The sequence below is a fragment of the Anolis sagrei genome, chromosome 11 (assembly GCF_037176765.1).
Source record: "Anolis sagrei isolate rAnoSag1 chromosome 11, rAnoSag1.mat, whole genome shotgun sequence".
In the NCBI taxonomy this organism is placed as follows: domain Eukaryota; kingdom Metazoa; phylum Chordata; class Lepidosauria; order Squamata; family Dactyloidae; genus Anolis; species Anolis sagrei.
This window is the reverse complement of record NC_090031.1, coordinates 22,750,975-22,773,449: the sequence shown is the minus strand read 5'-3', so window position 1 is coordinate 22,773,449 and position 22,475 is coordinate 22,750,975. Positions and strand designations below refer to the sequence as shown.

General features: G+C 47.9%; 1 protein-coding gene across 1 annotated transcript in view; it reads left to right on the top strand.

The window, feature by feature from the left end:
• The window catches only part of MYO19 (myosin XIX), a 53,206-nt gene that overhangs the window by 30,139 nt on the left and 592 nt on the right, over positions 1-22,475 (top strand). Inside the window, exons 17-24 of the mRNA XM_060757034.2 lie at positions 1,705-1,857; positions 3,881-3,988; positions 10,439-10,509; positions 13,114-13,226; positions 14,335-14,486; positions 16,349-16,478; positions 17,056-17,141; positions 18,908-19,192. Coding sequence (XP_060613017.2) covers positions 1,705-1,857; positions 3,881-3,988; positions 10,439-10,509; positions 13,114-13,226; positions 14,335-14,486; positions 16,349-16,478; positions 17,056-17,141; positions 18,908-19,192 — 1,098 coding nt within the window. The remainder of the gene's footprint in view (positions 1-1,704; positions 1,858-3,880; positions 3,989-10,438; positions 10,510-13,113; positions 13,227-14,334; positions 14,487-16,348; positions 16,479-17,055; positions 17,142-18,907; positions 19,193-22,475) is intronic.

The window sequence follows — 22,475 nt, the reverse complement described above, 5'->3', positions numbered from 1 at the left end:
TTCCAGCAATGGAAAGTCAAACCTTGGGGTGCTTCTGTACTGTAGAATGACTCCATTTCAATTGCCTTGGTTCAATGCTATCGGGGCTGTAATTTGACAATGCCTTGAGCCTTCTCTGCCAAAGGATGCTGTGTCAAACTACAAATCCCAGGATCCCATAGCATTGAGCCTTTAAATGAGAGGTGATGTCCCTTAGTGCAGCTTCCCCTTTGCACTAAGATTAACATATTATGCAAATCTAAACATGCACCCCAATTTTGGTCACTGCCATTTAGCCAAAAAGAGGTGAGCGTTAGATTCGAGTAAATAGGGTAACGCAACTTGAGGCCACATAGAGAAGGCCTTGGTCACCAGTATTGACATATTTAGTATTGATGACAGACAGAATGGAATAGAGAGGCTGACCTACTGAACCGGAGATCCTTGTCTTGTCATAATAATAATGCTACTAATAATAATCATAATAATATTTTATTTATATTTCACCCTATTCCCTCAAGGGGACTCAGGGCAGATCACAGTACACATACATGTACTATATAATGCAATATAATATATTGTATATACATATAATATTTATAATATTATAATGTACTGCAATATACTAATAGTAATCATATAATTATTATTAGTAGTATTATATTGCAGTACATTATAATATTATAAATATTATATCTAGTAATATTACATGTAATATATAATAATATTTATATTACATGTAATATTACTAATAATATTACAATATAATGGTATAGTACAATATAGTAATATTTAATACTGATATTGTACTATGCTAATAATATAATATATTATATGTATACTGTATATAATACTAATAATAGTAATATGATATAATTATATGTAATATTACTAATAATATTACAATGGTATAGTACAATATAGTAATATTTAATACTGATATTGTACTATGCTAATAATATAATATATAATAATATAATAATATAATTATAATAATATAATATATTGTATGTATACTATTACTAATAATAGTAATATGATATAATTATATATTTATATTACATGTAATATCACTAATAATATTATAATATAATGGTATAGTACAATATAGTAATATTTAATACTGATATTGTACTATGCTAATAATATAATATATTATATGTATATATATCTTGTAAGACACTCTGAGTCTCCTTTGGGGTGAGAAGGACAGCATACAAATGTTGTAAATCAAATAAAATAAACATTCAATGCCGTTTTGGATAGACAATAGAGACAGAACAGAAAGGAGGTATGTTGTGTCGACGTCAACATCCATCTTTTTGGTACCTCGGAAGGCTGTGCTTGAATCCAGCCACAGGGGGGTGCTATGACAAAGAGCTATGAGGACTTCCTCCTTCTTTTTGGTCACCTGACATTTTTTTAATCTTTTTTCTTTATGGTGTCGTAAAATACCTCCCCCGCTTGTTTTAGCAGTACCTAATTTCTCTAATTACAGCTCAGGCTGTTTTCAAATGGTCAACAGTAAGCTGGCTTGACAGTCGGCAGCTCACGCTGACCCGGGGCTTTGAACTAGCAACCTTTTGGTTGATAGATCTTATCATTGCTGGTGATTTACCAGCTGTGCTAAACCCCGGCCATTTCGTTGTTGCAATCCCATTTATTCCATATGATTATCACAGTGAATGTTTACAGATATGTTGCTGTTTTCTTTCTTTTTTTAAGGACCCCGTCCCGCCGGAATTAGTCCTGCTCCTGCAACAATCCCAAGATCCCTTGCTTCAACAATTGTTTCTGCCGCCGGCCTCCAGAAGCAGTGAAGACAACGTCAAAACTCAGACTAAACCAACGGTGGTTACAGTCGTCTCAAAATTCAAGGTTTGGCCCATTTGTAGATCTTTTTAAATCCAACAGGACATTCTTCTTCTTCTTTTCCTTTGTTTTCTTTGTCAGGAAGGCAGAATATAGACTCACTCCGTGCTTCCCAGGTTTTGATCCTCCTGGCGTTTTGGACTTCAGCTCCCAGAATTGCTGATCATTATACAAATCTGGCTCTTGGGAGTTGAAGTCCATAGGTCAAGAAACTGGACCAAATGAATGATATTTGAGGCAGACAGATCAGCCATTATTCCTCTCCTGGGTACTAGCCCCTTTCAAACCTTAAAGACTAGAGGCCTGACCAAAAGCCTGGCTTCACATCCAACTTTTGGAAGGTTCCAGGTGCTGTCTGGCTATAGGGTAAACTACAACTCCCACTATGGGGAGTCAATCCCCTCAACCCCCCCCCCCCCCAGTAGGTTGAGTGAGTCATGGGGACTCTGTGTGCCAAGTTGGGTCCAGGTCCATTATTGATGGAGGTCACAGTGTCTCTGGTTGTGGCTGAACTACAACTCCCAGAAAGGAAGGTCAGTTCCCCCAAACCCCTCCAGTCTGGGGGTGAACTACAACTCCCAAAAGGAAGGTCAGTTCTCCCAAACCCTTTCACTCTGGGGGTGAACTTCAACTCCCAGAAAGGAAGGTCTAGGGGGAACTGACCTTCCTTTCTGGGAGTTGTAGTTCACCCACAATCAGAGACACTGTGACCTCCATCAATAATGGACCTGGTCCCAACTTGGCAATAATGGACCTGGTCCCAACTTGGCACACAGAACCCCATTACCTACTGGGGCGGGGGGTTGAAGGGACTGACTCCCCATAGTGGGAGTTGTAGTTTACCCTACAACCAGACAGCACACAGAACCCCACCAATGATGGATCCAGAGCAAACTTGCCCAACATAACAAACTTTACTGATGGAGTTCTTTGGGGTTAACCTGGCATGATGGGAGTTGTAGTTCAGCCACAACCTTATGCATTCTGTACAATTAAAAAAACTTTTTTTGAAATAACTCGAGCAATGCCAGGTACCCAAGCTAATATTTATTTATTTATTTATTTATTTACAGCTTTTATATTCCGCCCTTCTCACCCCGCAGGGGACTCAGGGCGGATGACAGTGTACACATATATGGCAAACATTCAATGCCAATTTTTGACATACAAACATATACAGACATACACAGAGGCTATTTAACTTTTTCTGGCTGCCAGGGGAGCTGTCGCTTTCATCGTCCATCTGCGATGCTGATTAAGCACGGTGATACTGTTATGAGTGAAGGCAAAGTGCGTAAGTGGGTACGACAATTCAAAGATGGCCGTGACAACGTCCATGATGAGGACCGCTCCGGTCACCCTTCTTTGATTACAGATGATTTGATTTGATCGCACACTCAAATCTTTGGGTTGTGTGGTCCACTGTTAGGAGTTTCGGGACCCAACGGGAGCACATTTTCCTAAACTTTAGGTGTTCAGAAACAATGTTGTAAAGCACTGATCTCAACACGTCAGGAAATTCGTTTGAGAGACCTGTTAATGTGAAGCGCCTGTTCTCACAAATCCTCGCTTCAACTGAAGCCACCAAATCGTCTGTAATCAAAGAAGGGCAACCGGAGCGGTCCTCATCATGGACGTTGTCACGGCCATCTTTGAATTGTCGTACCCACTTACGCACTTTGCCTTCACTCATAACAGTATCACTGTACACTTCACAAATCTGTCACTGAATTTCTGCAGCAGGCAGGTTCCTTGCTGACAAGAACCGTATCACTGAGCGAACCTCACATGCGGAGGGTGAGTTGATAGTCTTAAACATTTTTAAAGCACAGAACAGAACCGTACAGGTTAGCTACAGAGTGGAAACTGAGCACAGTTGTTCCCAAGGCATGCTGGTACACGACGCACGTGCTCGTTGCGGTATGCGCGCGAACTACTAGTGTCTACAACAAAACGGACCTTACTCAAAAAATACTCCTCGTACATATACAATGTTCCCTCGCTGTTTCACCCCATCTTATTGTTGTAGGCTTCCCTCGAGCAGCTGATGGAGATCCTGCACAGCACCACCCCACATTACATCAGGTGCATCAAGCCCAATGCCGAATGTGAAGCCGACCTCTTCCGACAAGAGGAGGTGAGCCTTTCATTCTTGTCGTCGTCGTTGTTTGTATTACATTTTTGCTCACCATTCACATACATAGGAACACTCATTCATCTCCACGCATGCATCACCATTTCACCATTCGTCTACCTTAGGCAGGAGTGCTTTTTTGCAAATGTCAACACAAAATGCATCCTTTCCCTAAGAACAATGTCAAAGACCCGATCCCTGTTTTCCATACAACAGAACCAGACTTCTCTACACAACATCTAAGACTCCAAAATCGCACTTTTCTCTCCCCAGGAGAAAAGAAGGCATACACCATCTTAGTCCTTCCCATGGACCAGAGCATGGTGGGTGAGCCAGTGTCTCTGTCTGTCACAATTTTTGGAATGTTAGAAGGTCTCTTATATAGCAATATTTCTGCCCCAGAGTTGTAAATGACTGCCCACAAGCATGTGGTCAATTTCAACAGAAAGGAAGAGACCATGAAAATGAACAAAATCTGGCTACCAGTATTAAAAAAAACTCTAAAATTACAACAGCAAAACAGCAGAGAGGAAACAACCAGGCACATCTTAACACCTCTCAACATGGGAGTTTCCCAAGCTCAGCCAGGCCTTAAAATGCTAATGAAGGTGGTCAGTTGTAACATTCACACCTAGCTCCAGCAGGGAAGAGCTCCTTGCCCCACCCCAGCCATTCCACAGATATATAAACCCATTGTCCTAATTCCAACAGACCTCACTACCTCTGAGAATGCTTGCCATAGATGCAGGTGAAACGTCAGGAGAAATGCCTCTAGAACATGGCCCTATAGCCCGAAAAAACCCACAAGAACCTAGTGATTCCAGCCATGAAAGCCTTCGACAATGACTGACCAGTTGTTTGGCCAGCTAAAACATCCTGGCTCCATCTCAGTTCCCGGACAGATGTTGATTCTTCTTGTTTTGTGTTAGCAACGACATAAGCCTTGTGTTGACTTCCTCCTTAACGTAAAGAACATTGTAAATATTTCCTTAACTTAAAGAACCATTGTCTCTGATAAACAGATGTAAACACGTTGTTTCCCCCCCAAAGTTCAACAGTTAATCATTTGTCACAGTTCTTATCAATGTCAGCGGTTCACTATGGCAGGTCATATAATCATAGAATCAAAGAGTTGGAAGAGACCTCATGGACCGTCCAGTCCAACCCCCTGCCAAGAAGCAGGAATATTGCATTCAAATCACCCCCTGACAGATGGCCATCCAGCCTCTGCTTAAAAGCTTCCAAAGAAGGAGCCTCCAGCACACTCCGGGGCAGAGAGTTCCACTGCTGAACGGCTCTCACAGGCAGGAAGTTCTTCCTCATGTTCAGATGGAATCTCCTTTCTTGTAGATCAACTATTTCAGTTCTCATTAGCAACTTTTAATTACAGTCCAGCAAGCAAGTAGGTAGTCATTGCAGGCCTTTATATTTTTGAACAGCGTATTCAGCCAAATTATTTGTTTGTTTATTTATTTATTTGCGACATTTATATGCCGCCCTTCTCACCCCGAAGGGGACTCAGAGCGGCTTACAAGACATATATACATACAATATATTATATTTTTAGCATAGTACAATATCAGTATTATATATTACTTTGTTGTATTATACCATTATATTGTAATATTATTAGTAATATTACATGTAATATAAAATATATATAATAATAATAATTTTATTAGTAGTAGTAGTATATTGTATTACATTATAATATTATAAATATAGGTATATACATTATAGTATAGTATAGTATAGTATAGTACATTCTTAGCATAGCACAGGAGACAAGGTGGAACTATCCTCTGCCCCCCCCCCCTTCACTCTGGCCCAGAGCAACGGCTGGTGCTGGGGGGAGGGGTCCCCAACTGATGTCATATGCAGGAGACAAGATGGAACCGCCCTCTGCCCCCCCTCTTCACTGTGGCCCAGATGACCAGTTGGTGCTGGGGGGAGGGGTCCCCAACTGATGACATATGCAGGAGACAAGATGGAACCGTCCTCTGCCCCCCCCCCTTCACTCTGGCCCAGAGCGGCAGTTGGTGCTGGGGGGAGGGGTCCCCAACTGATGACATATGCAGGAGACAAGGTGGAACTGTCCCTTGCCCCCCCCTTCACTCTGGCCCAGAGCAGCAGTTGGTGCTAGGTGGAGGGGTCCCCAACTGATGACATATGCAGGAGACAAGGTGGAACTGTCCCTTGCCCCCCTCTCTTCACTCTGGCCCAGAGCAGCAGTTGGTGCTGGGGGGAGGGGTCCTCAACTGATGACATATGCAGGAGACAATATGGAACCGTCCTCTGCCCCCCCCCTTCACTCTGGCCCAGAGCAGCAGTTGGTGCTGGGGGGAGGGGTCCCCAACTGATGACATATACAGGAGACAAGGTGGAACTGTCCCTTGCCCCCCCCCTTCACTCTGGCCCAGAGCAGCAGTTGGTGCTAGGTGGAGGGGTCCCCAACTGATGACATATGCAGGAGACAAGGTGGAACTGTCCCTTGCCCCCCTCTCTTCACTCTGGCCCAGAGCAGCAGTTGGTGCTGGGGGGAGGGGTCCTCAACTGATGACATATGCAGGAGACAAGGTGGAACTGTCCCTTACCCCCCTCTCTTCACTCTGGCCCAGAGCAGCAGTTGGTGCTGGGGGGAGGGGTCCCCAACTGATGACATATGCAGGAGACAAGGTGGAACTGTCCCTTACCCCCCTCTCTTCACTCTGGCCCAGAGCAGCAGTTGGTGCTGGGGGGAGGGGTCCCCAACTGATGACATATGCAGGAGACAAGGTGGAACTGTCCCTTACCCCCCTCTCTTCACTCTGGCCCAGAGCAGCAGTTGGTGCTGGGGGGAGGGGTCCCCAACTGATGACATATGCAGGAGACAAGGTGGAACTGTCCCTTACCCCCCTCTCTTCACTCTGGGCCAGCAGTTGGTGCTGGGGGGAGGGGTCCCCAACTGATGACATATGCAGGAGACAAGATGGAACCGTCCTCTGCCCCCCCCCTTCACTCTGGCCCAGATGAGCAGTTGGTGCTGGGGGGAGGGGTCCCCAACTGATGTCATATGCAGGAGACAAGATGGAACCGTCCTCTGCCCCCCCCTCTTCACTCTGGCCCAGATGAGCAGTTGGTGCTGGGGGGAGGGGTCCCCAACTGATGACATATGCAGGAGACAAGGTGGAACCGTTCTCTGCCCCCCCCCCTCTTCACTCTGGCCCAGATGAGCAGTTGGTGCTGGGGGGAGGGGTCCCCAACTGATGTCATATGCAGGAGACAAGATGGAACCGTCCTCTGCCCCCCCCCTCTTCACTCTGGCCCAGATGAGCAGTTGGTGCTGGGGGGAGGGGTCCCCAACTGATGACATATGCAGGAGACAAGGTGGAACCGTTCTCTGCCCCCCCCCTCTTCACTCTGGCCCAGATGAGCAGTTGGTGCTGGGGGGAGGGGTCCCCAACTGATGTCATATGCAGGAGACAAGATGGAACCGTCCTCTGCCCCCCCCCCTTCCCTCTGGCCCAGATGAGCAGTTGGTGCTGGGGGGAGGGGTCCCCAACTGATGACATATGCAGGAGACAAGGTGGAACTGTCCCTTGCCCCCCTCTCTTCACTCTGGCCCAGAGCAGCAGTTGGTGCTGGGGGGAGGGGTCCTCAACTGATGACATATGCAGGAGACAATATGGAACCGTCCTCTGCCCCCCCCCCTTCACTCTGGCCCAGAGCAGCAGTTGGTGCTGGGGGGAGGGGTCCCCAACTGATGACATATGCAGGAGACAAGGTGGAACTGTCCCTTGCCCCCCCCCTTCACTCTGGCCCAGAGCAGCAGTTGGTGCTAGGTGGAGGGGTCCCCAACTGATGACATATGCAGGAGACAAGGTGGAACTGTCCCTTGCCCCCCTCTCTTCACTCTGGCCCAGAGCAGCAGTTGGTGCTGGGGGGAGGGGTCCTCAACTGATGACATATGCAGGAGACAAGGTGGAACTGTCCCTTACCCCCCTCTCTTCACTCTGGCCCAGAGCAGCAGTTGGTGCTGGGGGGAGGGGTCCCCAACTGATGACATATGCAGGAGACAAGGTGGAACTGTCCCTTACCCCCCTCTCTTCACTCTGGCCCAGAGCAGCAGTTGGTGCTGGGGGGAGGGGTCCCCAACTGATGACATATGCAGGAGACAAGGTGGAACTGTCCCTTACCCCCCTCTCTTCACTCTGGCCCAGAGCAGCAGTTGGTGCTGGGGGGAGGGGTCCCCAACTGATGACATATGCAGGAGACAAGGTGGAACTGTCCCTTACCCCCCTCTCTTCACTCTGGGCCAGCAGTTGGTGCTGGGGGGAGGGGTCCCCAACTGATGACATATGCAGGAGACAAGATGGAACCGTCCTCTGCCCCCCCCCCTTCACTCTGGCCCAGATGAGCAGTTGGTGCTGGGGGGAGGGGTCCCCAACTGATGTCATATGCAGGAGACAAGATGGAACCGTCCTCTGCCCCCCCCTCTTCACTCTGGCCCAGATGAGCAGTTGGTGCTGGGGGGAGGGGTCCCCAACTGATGACATATGCAGGAGACAAGGTGGAACCGTTCTCTGCCCCCCCCCCTCTTCACTCTGGCCCAGATGAGCAGTTGGTGCTGGGGGGAGGGGTCCCCAACTGATGTCATATGCAGGAGACAAGATGGAACCGTCCTCTGCCCCCCCCCCTCTTCACTCTGGCCCAGATGAGCAGTTGGTGCTGGGGGGAGGGGTCCCCAACTGATGACATATGCAGGAGACAAGGTGGAACCGTTCTCTGCCCCCCCCCCCTCTTCACTCTGGCCCAGATGAGCAGTTGGTGCTGGGGGGAGGGGTCCCCAACTGATGTCATATGCAGGAGACAAGATGGAACCGTCCTCTGCCCCCCCCCCTTCACTCTGGCCCAGATGAGCAGTTGGTGCTGGGGGGAGGGGTCCCCAACTGATGACATATGCAGGAGACAAGGTGGAACTGTCCCTTGCCCCCCCCCTTCACTCTGGCCCAGAGCAGCAGTTGGTGCTAGGTGGAGGGGTCCCCAACTGATGACATATGCAGGAGACAAGGTGGAACTGTCCCTTGCCCCCCTCTCTTCACTCTGGCCCAGAGCAGCAGTTGGTGCTCGGGGGAGGGGTCCTCAACTGATGACATATGCAGGAGACAATATGGAACCGTCCTCTGCCCCCCCCCCTTCACTCTGGCCCAGAGCAGCAGTTGGTGCTGAGGGGAGGGGTCCCCAACTGATGACATATGCAGGAGACAAGGTGGAACTGTCCCTTACCCCCCTCTCTTCACTCTGGCCCAGAGCAGCAGTTGGTGCTGGGGGGAGGGGTCCTCAACTGATGACATATGCAGGAGACAAGATGGAACCGTCCTCTGCCCCCCCCCCTTCACTCTGGCCCAGAGCAGCAGTTGGTGCTGGGGGGAGGGGTCCCCAACTGATGACATATGCAGGAGACAAGGTGGAACTGTCCCTTGCCCCCCTCTCTTCACTCTGGCCCAGAGCAGCAGTTGGTGCTGGGGGGAGGGGTCCTCAACTGATGACATATGCAGGAGACAATATGGAACCGTCCTCTGCCCCCCCCCCCTCTTCACTCTGGCCCAGAGCAGCAGTTAGTGCTGGGGGGAGGGGTCCCCAACTGATGTCATATGCAGGAGACAAGATGGAACCGTTCTCTGCCCCCCCCCTTCACTCTGGCCCAGATGAGCAGTTGGTGCTGGGGGGAGGGGTCCCCAACTGATGTCATATGCAGGAGACAAGATGGAACCGTCCTCTGCCCCCCCCCCCTCTTCACTCTGGCCCAGATGAGCAGTTGGTCCTGGGGGGAGGGGTCCCCAACTGATGTCATATGCAGGAGACAAGATGGAACCGTTCTCTGCCCCCCCCCCTCTTCACTCTGGCCCAGATGAGCAGTTGGTGCTGGGGGGAGGGGTCCCCAACTGATGACATATGCAGGAGACAAGATGGAACCGTCCTCTGCCCCCCCCCCTCTTCACTCTGGCCCAAATGACCAGTTGGTGCTGGGGGGAGGGGTCCCCAACTGATGACATATGCAGGAGACAAGATGGAACCGTTCTCTGCCCCCCCCCCTTCACTCTGGCCCAAATGACCAGTTGGTGCTGGGGGGAGGGGTCCCCAACTTCTAAAACATCCTGGCTCCATCTCAGTTTCCGGACAGATGTTGACTCTTCTTGTTCCATGTTAGCAACGACGTAAGCCTTGTGTTGACTTCCTTCTTAACGTAAAGAACTTTGTAAACATTTCCTTAACTTAAAAGAACCATTGTCCCTGATAAACAGATGTAAACACATTGTTTTCCCCCAAAGTTCAACATTTAATCATTTGTCACAGTTCTTATCAGTGTCAGCAATTTACTATGGCAGGTCAACCATTTCAGTTCTCAAGATTTCTTATTATGAATCAGTCCTTTAGCCTCTGGAATGGTTTTCCCTCTTCCTTTTTTGGCAGGTTCTGTGTCAGCTGGAGGCCTGTGGTATCGTGGAGACAGTCAGCATCAGCGCGGCCGGTTTCCCAGTCAGGTGAGGCGGCTCCCGAATTGCGCGGCTCTTCCCTTATTGCATCAGGGCTTTTTGTGTCTCGCAAGCAGCCGTAGTTTGTGTCGACCTTCATTCTTTGCTTGAAAGGGATGATCAAACACTTGTTTCTGGTTTGTTTCTTCTCTGGCTGCCTTGCTTCAAAGTGGGAAGGGCAAGCCACCGTTCTGGATTTGGACGTCACGACAAATCAGGGTTGAAACAAGCCACATTTCGTAAGTCAAGAGCTAATCATGACTTCTCGTTGTGGTCTGTGTTTGCCAAGAAACAGGTTTACGCATTGCAACAAACTTGGTTTGTTTTGAAGCAGCTTGTAAGGCAAGAGCCACGCGTTGTGTGGCTCAGTCTGTGTATGTGTGTGTGTGTGTATATATATATATATGCGTACATGTGTGTGTATACATTTGTGTATATGTTTTTGAGTTATGTTAATCCCACAAACGAACATTACATTTTTATTTATATAGATATGTTCATTGCACCCTGCCTTGAGCCATTAGGAGAAGCAGGTAACCAATATATTCCCATCGTGGTCAACTGTGAATCGCACATATGGTAGTTTCTGCACCTGAGCAGACAGCTTCGGAATCTTTTAGATAGATTTGAAAACTTTTCTGGTGGTTAGCCCCGCCCACTCTCCCCTTGTGAGTATAAGTAGCTGGTGGGCGGGGCGACTGCCTCAGTTCTTCTTATCCGCCGCTATTGCAGCAGCTTAGGAATCTCTTATTCTTTAGCTTACTTTTACATCATTTATAGACTAGGACAGTTTTGACTATTGTTTTTTATTTTCAGTGGGCGACATATTTTTACCTCAGGTAAGTACGTCTTCTTCCCCTATTTGTTAAGTACCACGTCTGTGAGGGAAAGTTGCTTAATATGGACGATTGCGTGTTGCCCAGCTTTGCTAAGAAGGCCATGCAGTACAATCCGCAGCGTAGGCCTTCCTTCACTCTCCACAACTCTCAGCTCTTAGCTGCGTTATGATCGAGCCTTCCCTAACAAACGAGGAAATGGCTTGGGAGCTACTGGCTTTTGTAACTAATGACCCAGCTCAGAAGGGCCTTCCTACCTCCACGTCTCTCAACACCCAGGCCCAATTGGTTGAAGCCGGCCAGGCTTGAAAAGCCAGAACATCCTAGCCTGGAAAGGGTTAAATTGGGCAAGCGGCAGGAGGACAAAGGCAGGAAGCCTGACGCTCCTCTGGCCGCTACTTCTTTCGGCACCTCAACATTAGAGTAGCATAAAGGCAGGAATTGTTGTGGTTCAACAGGCTCCTGAGCAGCCTGAGCCTGATGGTTTTCAGTTTTCAGTTTTCTCAGCCTGCAGTCGAGATGGAGAAGCAGTTCTCACAGGACAGGAATGCAACTGATAAGGAGGAGGGCCAGGTGCTGCTTCAAAGGGATAACGAAACCGTGAGACGGAGCTCGCGGCTCGCAGCCAAGTTAGGTCAGTGACAGGTCAGGGGAGCAGTGGGAAAGTAGATTGTGGGAAAATAGATTGTTTTGATGTGCAAAATGTATTTAGGACTTCCATGGGCCATTCACAGCTGTCAGTTTCAACGTGGCTATCTGCTAGCTGTTTCATGCTCCTGCATTGGAGGAAAGGAGGCTGGAAGCCTGGGTTTCTTCGTGCCACTTTTGGGCTAAGCTGCTGGGCACAGGGTTTGTGCTTCCTGCTTCATGACTCTTGTTTACCTTGATTTTCTCTTAAGGATTTCTGGAACTGTACCGTGCATTTTACCTGAACTTTGGAACTTTGAATTGACTTAACCTTTGCCTTCCTTTGGAAACTTTACAATAAACTATAAATCTTACAGCCGTGGTCTGGTGGTGTTTGAGAGCAAGGTGAAGCTTAATCTGAGGCACAACAGGAAGCCTAATGCTGCTCAGGCTGCTACTTCTTTGGTCACCTCAACATCGCCCCTAGCAGGCAGCCGCATTACTACAAGAGCCCCCTCTTTGGGCATCTCCGTCATTTTCAGATGGAGAGTGCGTTCGGCGGCAAGTTGCGCCGAAAGGCTCCGAGCCTACACAAGGTCTGGAGAATATTTGTGTGGAATCCTGCCGATCTCATGGGTGAAAGGATCCAGCTATCCAGACTAGGCCTCATAATAAGGCGGGAAAAGACTCTGAGCCTCTGTTGGTGACTTCCCCAGGGCCACAGGCAGATGCCGCTGTTGTCCCTCCCGGGACCGAGGCACAGCCTCATCCCAAAATCGAGCCACAAACGAGCCAGCCCGTGCAGCCTCTAACCCGGGTGGTGCCGCATGCCTCCGTTTTCCTGGCTGCTTTTGCGGTGGAAGAACTGATTCCTAAGCTGCTGCAATAGCGGCGGATAAGAAGAACTGAGGCAGTCGCCCCGCCCACAAGCTACTTATACTCACAAGGGGAGAGTGGGCAGGGCTAACTGCCAAAAAAGTTTTCAAATCTATCTAGAAGATTCCGAATATCAGACACAGAATCTACCATATGTGCAAATTCACAGATGACCACTCAGGAAACTACGGTTACAGGTAAGCAACCTATATTTTTGTTATTATATTATTATTATGATGATGATTATTCCTTTTCCTTCTCCTCTCTTGGACAGGATGTCATTTGGAAGCTTCCTAGAGCGTTACGAAGTGCTAAAGAAGTCCCAGAAGCCAAACCTCAGAGCTGTGAAGCACCAAGAAAATGGCTTCCCTCCTGTTATAGGAAACGGTATGTTCTTCTGCGGAAGGACCACGCTTTGGTGCATAGCTGACCTTTACGGACTGTAACTATGCTTTACTATCATATACATTGTCGGGAGGAGGGGAGTGTTTACATTTCTGTTTCCTCTTTTTCAACTTTCCAATTTATTGACGATCCAGCGAGAATCTGTCCAACTAGAGACCCTTCCCTTCAGGGCAATGATCCTGAAAATATCACTAAAGACAATAAAAATGGTGTGCATTCCATTTGGAGTGACCTTCGCGGATGGTTCATTGGACCATTCCCCGCCTTAAAAAGGCACAAAAGGAAAAGGTCTGGCGAATGGTGGCTGCTCTTCTCTCCCTCTGAGGTCTGAGGAAAGAACGCCATGATGGTTCTGTGCCCGTCTGCTCTTCTCTCCCTCTGAGGCCCGAGGAAAGAACGCCATGATAGTTCTGTGCCCGGCTGCTCTTCTTTCCCTCCGAGGCCCGAGGAAAGAGCGCCACGATACTTCTCTGCCCGGCTACTCTTCTCTCCCTCTGAGGCCCGAGGAAAGATCGTCACGATAGTTCTGTGCCTGGCTGCTCATCTCTCCCTCTGAGGCACGAGGAAAGAGTGCCACGATAGTTCTGTGCCTGGCTGCTCTTCTCTCCCTCTGAGGCACGAGGAAAGAGCGTCACGATAGTTCTGTGCCCGGCTGCTCTTCTCTCCCTCCGAGGCCCGAGGAAAGAGCGCCACAATAGTTCTGTGCCCGGCTGCTCTTCTCTCCCTCCGAGGCCCGAGGAAAGAGTGCCACGATAGTTCTGTGCCGGGCTGCTCTTCTCTCCCTTCAAGCCAGAACCACGACTGTGTGCTCCTTCTGTGTCTCCCGGTGCCTACTCTCTCTCTTTCCAACCACCCTTTTGGTTTCTCTAGCTTTCCCTGGACTCTTCTCCTCTTTCTCCTCTCTGCGGGAGCTTCTCTTCCAAGCTGGGAGCTTCACCCTTCTCTCTTTGCTTTACTTGAACCAGCTCCGACGGCAAAGGTAAGCGTAGTTTGGAGCCCGGAAGGCCGAGGCACATTTGAGGAGGGAGCGGAGGGAACCGAAGGCTATTTTGGAAAACGCGAACAGTCCATCTTCCCCATCCCCTCACAGGTTGCACAGCAGCATCTTCAGAGGAGGAAGAAGGGGCTGCCTTATGCTTGGCGGTCCGAAGCATCCTTTGGCAAACGTGTGCCAGCGCCCTTCAGCCTCATGCGAATCCAGCGTTCTGTGGCAAAACCAAAGTATTTATGACCAACGCTATGGTTAGTGACAGTTTTTAATCATTTTAATCACTTTATTCTGCACCAATTGTCTCCGTGATTGTAATTTTGTATTGCTAATGTATTTATATGTTTTTTCTTCTTTTATTATTATGTAATTATGTTGTTGTTGCTTGTTGTTTGTGTTCTTGGTTTTACTTTGTTGTCATTTGTTGTTTGGGCTTGGCCTCATGTAAGCCGCCCCGAGTCCCCGTTGTGGGAGATGGTGGCGGGGTATAAATAAAGATTATTATTATTATTATTATTATTATTTTACCATCCTGTGAGAGGCATCTCTCATGTCCTTACATGGGAAGCTGGAGCTGGTAGACAGGAGCTCACCCCGCAACTTGAGAAACTGCAAGTCGCTTCTGGTGTGAGAGAATTGGCTGTCTGCAAGATGTTGCCCAGTGGACGTTGCCTGGATGTTTTACCATCCTGTGAGAGGCTTCTCTCATGTCCCCACATGGGAAGCTGGAGCTGACAGACAGGAGCTCACCCCGCAACTTGAGAAACTGCAAATCGCTTCTGGTGTGAGAGAACTGGCTGTCTCTGCAAGGACGTTGGCCAGGGAACGTTGCCTGGATGTTTTACCATTCTGTGAGAGGCTTCCCTCATGTCCCCACATGGGAAGCTGGAGCCGACAGACAGGAGCTCACCCCGCAACTTGAGAAACTGCAAATCGCTTCTGGTGTGAGAGAATTGGCTGTCTCTGCAAGGACGTTGGCCAGGGAACATTGCATGGATGGTTTACCATTCTGTAAGAGTCTTCTCTTATGTCTCCACATGGGAAGCTGGAGCTGGCAGACAGGAGATCACCCCGCAACTTGAGAAACTGCAAATCGCTTCTGGTGTGAGAGAATTGGCTGTCTCTGCAAGGACATTGCCCAGGGGACGTTGCCTGGATGTTTTACCATCCTGTGAGAGGCTTCTCTCATGTCTCCACATGGACAGCTGGAGCTGACAGACAGAAGCTCGCCCCGCGACGTGAGAAACTGCAAGTCGCTTCTGGTGTGAGAGAATTGGCAGTCTGCAAGGACGTTGCCCAGGGGACGTTGCCTGGATGTTTTACCATCCTGTGAGAGGCTTCTCTCATGTCTCCACATGGACAGCTGGAGCTGACAGACAGAAGCTCGCCCCGCGACGTGAGAAACTGCAAGTCGCTTCTGGTGTGAGAGAATTGGCAGTCTGCAAGGACGTTGCCCAGGGGACGTTGCCTGGATGTTTTACCATCCTGTGAGAGTCTTCTCTCATGTCTCCACATGGGAAGCTGGAGCTGGCAGACAGGAGCTCGCCCCGCGACTTTAGAAACTGCAGGTCGTTTCTGGTGTGAGAGAATTGGCTGTCTGCAAGGACGTTGCCCAGGGGACGTTGCCTGGATGTTTTACCATCCTGTGAGAGTCTTCTCTCATGTCTCCACATGGGAAGCTGGAGCTGGCAGACAGGAGCTCGCCCCGCGACTTGAGAAACTGCAAGTCGCTTCTGGTGTGAGAGAATTGGCTGTCTGCAAGACGTTGGCCAGGGAACGTTGCATGGATGTTTTACCATCCTTAGTTGTCACCTCCTGATTGTGTGACCGGCAAGACTGCTTGGAGCATTGTATGCCTTTCTCGCCGAAAGTACCGATTACTACCAAAAGTACCTATTGATCCTTCTCACATTTGGATGTTTTCGAACTGCTAGGTTGGCAGGAGCTAGGGCTAACAGCCCAACCTACAGATTCGAACTGTCAACCTTCAGGTCAGCAGTTTAGCAGCACAATTGTGCCATTCTGCCCCACTTTTTAAATCAGACTAAATATTTATTCAAACAAAAGTCATTGTACCAAAGTCATGTCCAAAGGGAATCTTGCGTTTCCTTTGCAGTTGGAGCTCCTCGAGAGCCGGCGGATGGGCGTCTTCTCTGCGGCGGCCTTCTGCATCCAGCGCTTTTGGTGGAGGTTTAAGAGGCGGAGGCAGGCAAAGCGGTTGCGGAGTGCCCTCGTCATCCAATCCGGTGAGAAAGGAAGGAACCGGGGTGGGTTTATTGCATCCCAAAAGGGTTGAAAGGTTGATTTGTGTGCCAGATTGCACAAGAGTGACTAGCCCAAAGTCATCCAGCGATAGTCCCGTCGTCCTGGAGAAGGAGGAAATAAATATGTTGTTGGGTTGCTGTGAGTTTTCCAGGCTGTGGGTATGTTCCCGAAGCATTCTCTCCTGACCTTTCACCCACAAGCCCTGCAGCTTCAATGCCTGGCTGATTCCTGCCTGGGGGAATCACATATCCCCTGAAAATAAGCCCTAGCACATCTTTTGGTGCCAAAATTCATTTATTTTCAGGGAAATATGGTAGTTACTATAACCATATTGAGTTGGAGGGAGAGTCTTATGGAAGCGTCTCTCTGACTCCGAGAAGAAGAGAGAATGAAACTGGAAATCCCTCCTTTAATGGCTGGATTTAGGTCCATTAGATCAGTACGTCAAGAGGCACCTGTGGACTCTCCCTCGTCTGTATTCTTCTTGATGTAACACAATGTCAACGCTCCCTCCGGCTCCTTTAATGCACCTTTCTTCCCCCAATTTCCCTGCTGCAGGGGTTCGCTCGTGGATGGCCAGGAAGCGCTTCCAGGAATGGCGCAAGGCTGCTGCGGTCGTGCAAAGAGCATGGAAGCAATGGAAGGTAAGGGCAGAGGTGTGTTTCAATGCAATCCTTATGCGTGCAGAGGCACTAACAACTTCTGGGGACCCCAAGCTTCATCTATCTCCGAGGCGGGGGAGAGAGTTGTGAAGGGAGATATTTATGTTGGTTGTTATTGTATTGTGATGTTTGTATTTTATGTGTTTGCACCTTTGAGTGCTTTGTAAGCCGTCCCGAGTCCCTCTGGGAGATGGTGGCCAGGTATAAATAAAGTAGACGGGGTTGTGGCGCAGCTGGTTGGGAGTCAGCTGCATTAAAATTATTACTGGCCAAGAGGTAATGCGTTCGAAGCCATGCCAGAGTGAGCTTCCAGCCATTTGTCTAGCTTGCTGTCGACCTTCACAGCCCAAAAGACAATTGCATCTGTCAAGTAGGAAATTTAGGTACCTACCGCTTATGCGGGGAGGCTAATTTTACAAATTTACGATGCTATAAACAACTCTCCAGCAGCGTGCAAAAGAATGAGGAAGTACTCCATCAGTGTCACAAGTGGATGGTGAAACCACAGCTTCCCCCGGTAGCCGGAATTCAAAAAGCATACTCTCATGAAGCTGGAAAGTGAAATAGCCTCTGTGTGTCAGTCTATATATGTTGTGTGTCTATGGCATTGAATGTTTGCCATGTATATGTGCATTGTGATCCGCCCTGAGTCCCCTGCAGGGTAAGAAGGGCGTAATGTAAATGCTGTAAATAAATAAATAAGTAAATATTAAAATTGAGGCCTTTCTCCCACTGAGGCCGCTCTCACCCTGAGGGTTCTCTCAGACTGAGGCCTCTCTCACTGAAGTTGGTTGACATTGAGAGCTCTCTTAGACTGAGAGCTCCTAAACTACAGGCACACTTGCTTATATTGAACTGCAGCTTTTCCTGAGTTGTGTGTCTATGGCATTGAATATTTGCTATGTATATCTGCATTGTTGTCCGCCCTGAGTCGCCTGCGGGGTGAGAAGGGCGGAATAAAAATGCTGCAAATAAATAAATAAATACTAACATTGAGGCTTTTCTCACTCTGAGGGTTCTCTCAGACTGAAACCTTTCTCCCACAGAGGCTTCTCTCACACTGAGGCCTCTCTCACTGAGGTCTGTTAACATTGAGGGCTCTTTCAGACTGAGAGCTCCTAAACTACAGACATTACATTGAACTGCAGGTTTTGCTGAGTTGTGTGTCTATGGAGTTGAATGTTTGCCATGTATATGTGCATGTGATCCAGCCTGAGTCCCCTGCAGGGTGAGAAGGGTGGAATATAAATGCTGTAAATAAATAAACATTGAGGCCTTTCTTCACTGAGACCTCTCTCACTCAGAGGGTTCTCTTAGACTGAGGCCTCTCCCACACTGAGGTCTTTCTCCCACAGAGGCTTCTCTCACACTGAGGCCTCTCTCACTGAGGTCTGTTAACATTGAGGGCTCTCTCAGACTGAGAGCTCCTAAACTACAGGCACACCTGCTTATATTGAACTGCAGCTTTTGCTGAGTTGTGTGTCTATGGCATTGAATGTTTGCCATGTATATGTGCAGTGTGATCCGCCCTGAGTCCCCTGCGCGGTGAGAAGGGCGGAATAGAAATGTTGTAAATAAATAATAATAAATATACCAGGATAAAGTATAAAGTATATGAAGAGTCCACTGTAAACGTGGTGCAGACGTGCATCCATGTCATAATTTTTTAAATCCTTGCCATATTTTTTCGTGGCCCACAATGTCGGAAGCAGGGACCTAAATTTCTTCCCCCTAAACTTGAAATCCAGGCCAAGAGGGACGCGAAGGCAGCCGAAGAGCTGGACGGCGTTGACGGTGGAGAGGCCTTCCTTGGAGCATCTCTTCCCGCGAAATGTAGCCATCAGGGTACCTCTGTCATCCAGTTCTGGCCCCTCGGCTTCCTCCCATCGATGGTGCCTTCCGGCCCGGGATGTTTTTGGCAAAACCTCACCCTCCTGAACTGCCTCAGGATCCTGCAGAAGAACGACTTGCCCGTAGCTGGACTCCGGAGCCGCCCGTCGCACGGTGTCACTTCTGTCCGTGCCATCCCACAGGTGAGCCCCACCATGTCAGTTGGAAACATGGCTGACATTCTTCTTCTGGGTCTGTCCTGTCCAAAAAAAGGGCCACTTTCCCCCTCTCGGCTCTCGTTTTTGAGAACGTATGGCCCTTGGCTTTAAGGGCTTTGACGGTTTCTTTTCAACCCTGTTCACATTTCATTCTATTTTAACATTCATATATTGTTAAGTTTTAAATGGCGTTGGTTTTACTCAATGCGGATTTGAGTCTCTTTTTTACAGGGGAAAAAGTGGGGTCTAAATAATAACCCAGTCCAATCCAATAAGCCTTTATTGGCATATACATAGCAAAAAAGTATAAAATATAGTACAAGCCATATAAAAGGAAATAAAACTTTTGCCTTTTACTAAATAATAATTATAATAATAATTTTTAAGTATTTAAGTATTAAGTATTATTTTAAGTATTATTTATTCTTATTATTAGCCACTTTGAGTGTCTTTTTTAGAGGACATTATTATTATTATTATTATTATTATTGCAAAGACTTTGGCACAAGCCAGTAAAGATGGTCCCAGTGGTGATCGGCACACTGGGTGTAGTGCCTAAAGGCCTTGGCCTGCACTTAAACACAATCGGCACTGACAAAATTGTCAGCTGCAAAAGGCCACCTTATTCGCTGATACATCACACAGTCCTAGACTCTTGGGAAGTGTCCAATGTGTGATCCAATACAACAGCCAGCAGAGAGATCTTGTTTGCTGTGGACTCATCTTGTTGTGTTTCATATTATTATTATTATTATTATTATTATTATTATTATTGTGTAAGTAGTATTTTATTAGTACCCATTTTGGGTTTCTTGTTTAGAAAGAAAGAGGGATAATAATAATAATAATAATAATAATAATAATAATAATAATAGCTGGGTATCTTTTATTAAATAGAAAAAGTGGGGTACAAACAATCATAATACTGTAATCCACTCTTCTTACTTCCCTCCTTCCTTCTGTCTCCGAAGCCAAAGCCAAGGCATTTTGAAGTTCTTAAACTTCATAATGAAGGACTCTGGAGCTCCACTCTTCTCTCCTCCCTCCCTTTTTCTTGCTCCGAAGGCAAGGCAGTTGAAGAACTTCACAACAGAGGACTCTGGAGCTCCACTCTTCTCTCCCCCTCCTTCCTCTGAGGCCTTAAGGCACTTTACAAAATCTGGAACTGACTTCTTTGGAGAAAGGAGGGAGAATCCGGGTTTCAGAGGCTATATTTTGCTAAACAGCCCAACTAGTGTGTGTGTGTAGACACCAAGGGATGGATGGATGTATATATATGTCTGTCTGTTTCCCATCGTGGTCCCTGTGAATCCGCAGATATTGTACTTTTTGCGCCTATTCTGCTCAGGTGCAGAAAGTACCATATGTGCGAATTCACAGGTGACCACTCGGGAAACGATGGTTACAGGTAAGCAACCTATATTTTCTATTCATCTATTGGTTGGGCTGTTTAAGCAAAATATGGCCTCCAGATGTCATGCCTGTGGCCCTGAAGCCCTCAAAACTATATCTAGATCATAGAATCATAGAGTTCAAAGAGACCTCATGGGCTATCCAGTCCAACCCTATTCTGCCAAGAAGCAAGAAAATTACATTTCGAGCAACCCAGGCAGATGGCTTAACAGCCTCCATAGAAGAAGCCTCCACCACAGTCCGGGGCAGAGAGTTCCACTGCTGAACAGCTCTCACAGAGATCTGTCCTTAGTCCCCTGTGCGGTGAGAAGGGCAGAATAAAAATGCTGCGAATAAATAAATAAATACTAACATTGAGGCCTTTCTCCCACTGAGGCTTCTCTCACACTGAAGCCTCTCTCACCGAGGTCTGTTAACATTGAGGGCTCTCTCAGATTGAGAGCTTCTAAACTACAAGGACACCTACTTATACTGAACTGCAGCTTTTGCTGAGTTGTGTGATTATGGCATTGAATGTTTGCCATGTATATGTGCACTGTGATCCACCCTGAGTCCCCTGCGGGGTGAGAAGAGTGTGTAGCATGACTTCCCTGGATACTAGATACTGAGTCATGCATCCCCCATTCTGTCTCTTTGCATCTCCCCACAGAATCTCATCCCATGGTCCCCCATGACCTTCTGGCAAGGAAACTAGTCCAATGTGGGCTAGGCAAAACTACGGTGAAGTGGATCTGTAATTGGTTAAATGGACGAACCCAGAGGGTGCTCACCAATGCTTCCTCTTCATCCTGGAAAGAAGTGACGAGCGGAGTGCCGCAGGGTTCCGTCCTGGGCCCGGTCCTGTTCAACATCTTTATTAATGACTTAGATGAAGGGTTAGAAGGCAGGATCATCAAGTTTGCAGACAACACCAAATTGGGAGGGAGAGCCAATACTCCAGAGGACAGGAGCAGGATTCAAAACAATCTTGACAGATTAGAGAGATGGGCCAAAACTAACAAAATGAAGTTCAACAGGGACAAATGCAAGATACTCCACTTTGGCAGGAAAAACGAAATGCAAAGATACAGAATGGGGGACAATGCCTGGCTCGAGAGCAGTACGTGTGAAAAAGATCTTGGAGTCCTCGTGGACAACAAGTTAAACATGAGCCAACAATGTGATGTGGCGGCAAAAAAGCCAATGGTATTTTGGCCTGCATCAATAGGAGCATAGTGTCTAGATCTAGGGAAGTCATGCTACCCCTCTATTCCGTTTATATTCTACACCTGGAATATTGTGTCCAATTCTGGGCACCACAATTCAAGAGAGATATTGACAAGCTGGAATGTGTCCAGAGGAGGGCAACTAAAATGATCAAGGGTCTGCTTAAGGAGCGGCTTAAGGAGCTGGGCATGTTTAGCCTGAAGAAGAGAAGGCTGAGAGGAGATATGATAGCCATGTATAAATATGTGAGAGGAAGCCACAGGGAGGAGGGAGCAAGCTTTTTTTTCTGCTTCCCTGGAGACTAGGACGCGGAACAATGGCTTCAAACTACAAGAGAGGAGATTCCATCTGAACACGAGGAAGAACTTCCCGACTGTGAGAGCCGTTCAGCAGTGGAACTCTCTGCCCCAGAGTGTGGTGGAGGCTCCTTCTTTGGAAGCTTTTAAGCAGAGGCTGGATGGCCATCTGTCAGGGGTGATTTGAATGCAATATTCCTGCTTCTTGGCAGAATGGGGTTGGACTGGATGGCCCATGAGGTCTCTTCCAACTCTTTGATTCTATGATTCATCCACCTCTTGTGATTCTATGGGGCAACATTTAACCCCTTTTTGTGTCCATGGCCGCACTACCAGCCTCTCTCGGTAGACAT